At 52.2% G+C, this 5405-nt stretch overlaps 1 protein-coding gene across 1 annotated transcript; it reads left to right on the top strand.

The window, feature by feature from the left end:
• Positions 1–638: 638 nt before the first annotated feature.
• LOC104321532 (olfactory receptor 14C36) lies at positions 639–5002 on the top strand. The gene is made up of 2 exons (XM_009924274.2): positions 639–891; positions 3713–5002. Exons 1-2 carry the CDS (start codon positions 639–641, stop codon positions 4669–4671), a joined length of 1212 nt encoding a protein of 403 aa, XP_009922576.2. The 3' UTR covers positions 4672–5002.
• Positions 5003–5405: the final 403 nt, after the last annotated feature.

Below are 5405 nucleotides of genomic sequence, written 5' to 3'. Positions count from 1 at the left end.
GCCAGCAACCTGCAGTTGTGCTGGAGAGCCCTGGCATCTCAGGTAGCACTATGGGCCTGTATTTGGCCATTGAATAGCTGCCCTGAATTAGGTTAGGCAATGTAGGGATGTCCATGAGACATCTGCCATTACAGTCAATGGAGGTCTAGGAAATACAGCTGATGGAGAAGAGAAAGAGACCAACTTGGCTCCGTTTGGTCAGCTGACTACCTCTGTAGGCTGCTGTGGACATAATGAACAGGGAAGGTTTTAGTTGTCCTAAATGTAGGCATCTGCTTTAATTCCTGTCTACAAAAATAATTCCTAAGCAGGCTCCAAGATCATGCCCCCAGATGCTGTCCTTTCCCTCAGCATTGCTCTGTTAGAGCTTGCAGCTACCAGCACTCCCTCAATCTCCATTAATTCATATGCAAGCTAAACCAAAGAGCTCACATGCAGATGCCTACTTTGTGCATGCCTAAACTGAGGCAAGAGGAATTAGTCCTCCTGTGGTTTTTGGCAGGAGGGAGCAGAGTCCCCTTCTAGCCCCAGGACTACAAAACCAGGATGACAGACCTCACGTGACTTGCCTGGATCCTTTCTCTCAGCAGTAGGGGTAAAGGAAATCCCTCTCAGTAACTGCCTCGGTGTCCTGAATAATGATGGGACAAGAAAAGGTGACTCTCGTGCCCTATTCTTTTTCTGATAAGAGAAATGTTACTTCTGGAAAGAAGTGTCTCTCCCCAGCTGAGGGAGGCAACATCAGTGATTGCTTCAGCCTGTTTCCCAGCAGGTTCCCCTGGAGCCCCAGGGACACCTGGAGGGAGCCCAGAGGGGGCAGAGAAAGTGCTGCCTTGGGCTGGTCCTCTGCTGCTGAGCTGGGCTGGGCTCCCGGGCTGGAAGGAGCTCATGGCAAGCAGGCAGCACTGCAGAGAGACAGCTCTGCTCAAGAGCAGCTCCTCTGCAAAGCACAGCAGGGCTGCACTGCCTGCAGCCACGGAGGGGGAGAGGAGAGAGAGGCAGAGGGAGGTTAAAGGCAGTCAGGAGTGGGAGGGTGCTGAGATCTCACTGGTGGAGAAATCTTCACAGCCCTTGAAACGGTAAGTGTCTGGCTGCAGGGCAAGTTGGATGATTGTACCAGAGTGGTCTTCCAATGCTGGTAAATGCCACAGCTTGTAGGATCTTTCTGGATGGCACTCCTGGCTTTTCTGATGTTGAGAGAAATTACGTGCTCCAGAGCTGAGCTTCTCTGCTGCACTGGCAGATGGACAGGGCATGATGGCTGCTTCCTCCCAGGGACAGCTACAAGTGTGCGAAGCCATGCGTGCAGCTGGGGTGCCCAGGACTGTCCTTCAGAGCAGGGTCCCTGTACCCCAGAGGTCTGTGTGCCAGGGCAGGAACTCTGCTGCCTGCCACGGTCAGCCCTCAGCCTGCCTGGGGAACTCCCCACAATGCTGCGGGGAGAAGCTGTGGGGGGAATGAGCAACACTCAGCAAGGCAGGGTCCTTCTGTTGTCAAGAGGGTGCTGCATAGGTCAGGGCTGCTTGTGCCTCCAGATCACCCCAGGATATTTCCAAGGGGACTTTTCAAGAGCAAGGTCAAGGTGGAGATTATGTTGAAGATAAGGAGCTTTCCTGAGTCTATATTTTCCATTTCCCACTCTTGGGTGTTGGTGGTCGAGAAATGGAAAAGGAGCTCTCAAGTTTGAACAAGTCACTGAGACGCCTGAGCTGTAACTTTAATAGTAAGTCTTATAGTAGTCTCCTAAAGTGCCTTTGGCCTCTCCTCTGCCTATGGGCAGCACCAGCACCACCCATCAGGCTTGGTCTGACCTGCCCTTTTCCACCAGCAAACAGGAACATGGGCCCAGCCGGTGTCCTGCAAACAGGCAGGTTTCTGTAGGTCCATGGTGAGTGCACAGAGGCTGGGATAGGGTCTGTGATCTCTGACAGGGAAAAGACATGGCACAGGGAAACACCTCCTAGGAGGAAAATCTCCCGGCAGCAGGGGAATGACCAGGGAATGAGAGGAAACTAAAACCAGAAATGCTGTGGGAGGGAGAATTCAGAAATCTCTGTATCATCCCCTCCAATGCAGACCCATTCCTCTGAGCAAGCCCCCTTGCCTCCTCTCCCACCCAGCAAAGCCTCTACCCTCAGAGCTGGGGGGTCCAAGGCATGAACCATCTCCTCTGCAGCCAGAGCTCCAGCAGAGCCACGGTGCAGCTGTCCAGCCACGTGCCCTGTTCCCTCTGCAGAGCCCAGGGGCTGAGAGCAACTGCCTGGCAATGTTGGTGTCTGGGGGGTGGCGTGCACAGCTGGGTAAGGGTAACGCTGACCTGAGTGCCTGTCTGCCTCTCCCCTTGCCTCTCTCAGCCAGAACCTCACTGTATTGTTCCTTGTTTCTGGACTTGTCTGTGTTACTCTTATCTTGTTCTTGCTGTCAGGCTGTCTGGGGATGGGAATTTCAGCTGCAGAGTCACACACTGGCCTTGTGGGTCCATTCCTACAAGTGTGTTCGTGGGAACAAGTGTCCCAGCTTTCTTGGCACCTGTGGAGATCTGGTCAATGCAGTCTCTGGGCTGGGGAATGAGCTGGTTTTCCTCCAGTGAGATAACATTAGAATAGAATAGAATAGAATAGAATAGAATAGAATAGAATAGAATAGTTCAACTGGAAGGGAACTACATTTATCACTTAGTCCAACTGCCTGAGCACTTCAGGGGCCACCAAAAGTTAAAGTATGTTATTAAGGACATTGTCCAAATACCTCAAACACTGACAGGTGTTGGACATCGACCACCTCTTTAGGAAGCCTGTTGCAGGGTTTCAATACCTCCTCTGTAAAGAAATGATTCCTAAGCATTTCCTACGATTAGGACACTTAGCTCTCTCCTTGATGTGTTCTTAAAAGCTGTGAGTTGCCTTGAGTGATGTAAACCTCTCCCATAGTATCTTTGAGTTATCTGAAAGCCCCGTGGAGAAACACAGAGACTCTATGACTGAGGAAATGTTCTTGGGTTGGTGAAATGTGCCTTGTGTGTCCTTGACTAGAAGTGGGGTGCTGAGATCTTGAGAAAGGCTGATACAGTTAGTGGTCTGAGGTGGTCCCTCTGCTCTCAGCAGTATCTGCTGGCTTTTCAGGATGACATGGGAGTGTGATCACCCTCCATCTCTGAAGGGTGCAAGCACAGGGAAACTGGGAACTAGATGGAGGGGCAGACCAGATTCTTTCACTCTGCACTGAGCCACAGCCAATCCTTTTGCCCTGCAGGGCTCACTCTGTTCTCCCTGAGTGCAGCAGAAATTCTAAGGGTTTCTGACAGCCAAGAACGCTCCCCTGGTGAAATGGAGGGAGCTTTAAAAGACCTCAAACTGCCTTCTGCCATCCTGGTTCCTTAGCACCAGGAGTGCAGATGCTGACAAGCAATTCTGTGTTAGGAGTGGTTTCATTTGACAAAATCGAACATCAGGACTGGCCCCTGCCCCCACTGTTCCCATGAACCCACTGCTGCAGAGCAGGGCTGACTCCTCGGCAGCCAGTGGGCAGAGGCCCCACTCCTCACAGCACACTCAGCCAGCACCAACCAGAGCTCCTGCCATGGAACTGAAGGAAGGTCTCCTAGAAAGTGAAAATTGGGTTTGTGTAACGGAGGAGAGTCTATAATAAATGGCTTTGATTTTGCTCAGAGAGGAATCCCCTAACTACTGTCTGTCTTTTCCATCTTGAACAGTGCCCCATTCTCAGAAGGACCAAATGTCCAACAGCAGCTCCATCACCCAGTTCCTCCTCCTGGCATTTGCAGACACACAGGAGGTGCAGCTCTTGTACTTCTGGGTCATCCTGGGCATCTACCTGGCTGCCCTCTTGGCCAACGGCCTCATCATCACTGCCATAGCCTGTGATCACCGCCTCCACATACCCATGTACTTCTTCCTCCTCAACCTCTCCCTCCTTGACCTGGGCTCCATCTCCACCACTCTCCCCAAAGCCATGGCCAATTCCCTCTGGGATACCAGGTCTATTTCCTATGAAGGATGTGTTGCACAGCTCTTTCTGTTTTCCTTCTTGCTTGGAGCAGAGTATTTTCTTCTCACAGTCATGGCCTACGACCGCTATGTTGCCATCTGCAAACCCCTGCACTACGGGACCCTCCTGGGCAGCAGAGCTTGTGTCCACATGGCAGCAGCTGCCTGGGGCAGTGGGTTTCTCAATGCTGTGCTGCACACTGCCAATACATTTTCACTACCACTCTGCCAAGGCAATGCCCTGGACCAGTTCTTCTGTGAAATCCCCCAGATCCTCAAGCTTGTCTGCTCAGATGCCTACCTCAGGGAAGTTGGGCTTCTTGTGGTTAGTGCCTGTTTAGTCTTTGGTTGTTTTGTTTTCATTGTGCTGTCCTATGGGCAGATCTTCAGGGCTGTGCTGAGGATCCCCTCTGAGCAGGGGCGACACAAAGCCTTTTCCACGTGCCTTCCTCACCTGACTGTGGTCTTCCTCTTTGTCAGCACTACCATTTTTGCCTACCTGAAGCCGCCCTCCATCTCCTCCCCATCCCTGGATCTGATGGTGGCTGTTTTGTATTCAGTGCTACCTCCAGCAGTGAACCCTCTCATCTACAGCATGAGGAACGAGGAGCTCAAGGATGCACTGAAGAAACTGATGCAATCAGTAGTCTGTCAGCAGCAATAAGCTGCTCATGTCTCTTCACAAGGGATTTCCAATGTATCTGGGGATCCTCTTGTGCTTTGGGTATTTTATCTGTGATAATCCTGTTTGTCCAGGAATGTCTGCATTCACTCCGCTTCTCCAGAGGCTTGAACCCAGCCTGTCTGACCCAGAGGCCTTCATACAAGTCTCTGGCATGATGGTACAGCTGGCCTCCTGTGTCACATCTTTGTAAGAAGAGGGGATTTCCTCAGTGCTGGTGTCTGGAGGTTGGTCTCTTCTTCCAAAGCTGAGGCCAGGAACATGCTGAAGAGATTGCCTCCATGAGGCTGTGCACCTGTGCTTGGGTTCTCCATGGGCACCGTCCCCTGGAGGAAGATTCTCTGGGGAGCAGGGATGTCCCTGGACAAGAGCAAAGGAGAAACTCTGTGCTCCCAGGTGGGGATAAGTGAAAAAGAGAAACCTATTTATGCATGCACTAGCTCAGGGCAGGCTGCACTGTGACTGGGAGAGCAGGAGCAACCTGAGGAGCCTCCAGCCCAGGATTGTTGTCCTGGTGAGAGGGGCTGACTCAGAGGGGCTTCTGTCAGTTGGTAATAAGGATCTCTTGGAAACAAGAGCAAGGGACAATGGGAGACACTGGCCTCTGTCTCCTCATGCATAGGTGGCCCTCAGCCCTGGGGCTGCTGGACAGGCTGAGACCCCTCTCTGCCCCCAGGACCTGTTGTGCCCTTCAGAGGGGCTGGGGCTGTGGTCGA

This window comes from Haliaeetus albicilla, chromosome 30, assembly GCF_947461875.1.
Source record: "Haliaeetus albicilla chromosome 30, bHalAlb1.1, whole genome shotgun sequence".
Classification (NCBI taxonomy): Eukaryota; Metazoa; Chordata; class Aves; order Accipitriformes; family Accipitridae; genus Haliaeetus; species Haliaeetus albicilla.
Note: the sequence above shows the minus strand (reverse complement) of the source record. Positions and strands in the feature narration are given on the sequence as shown.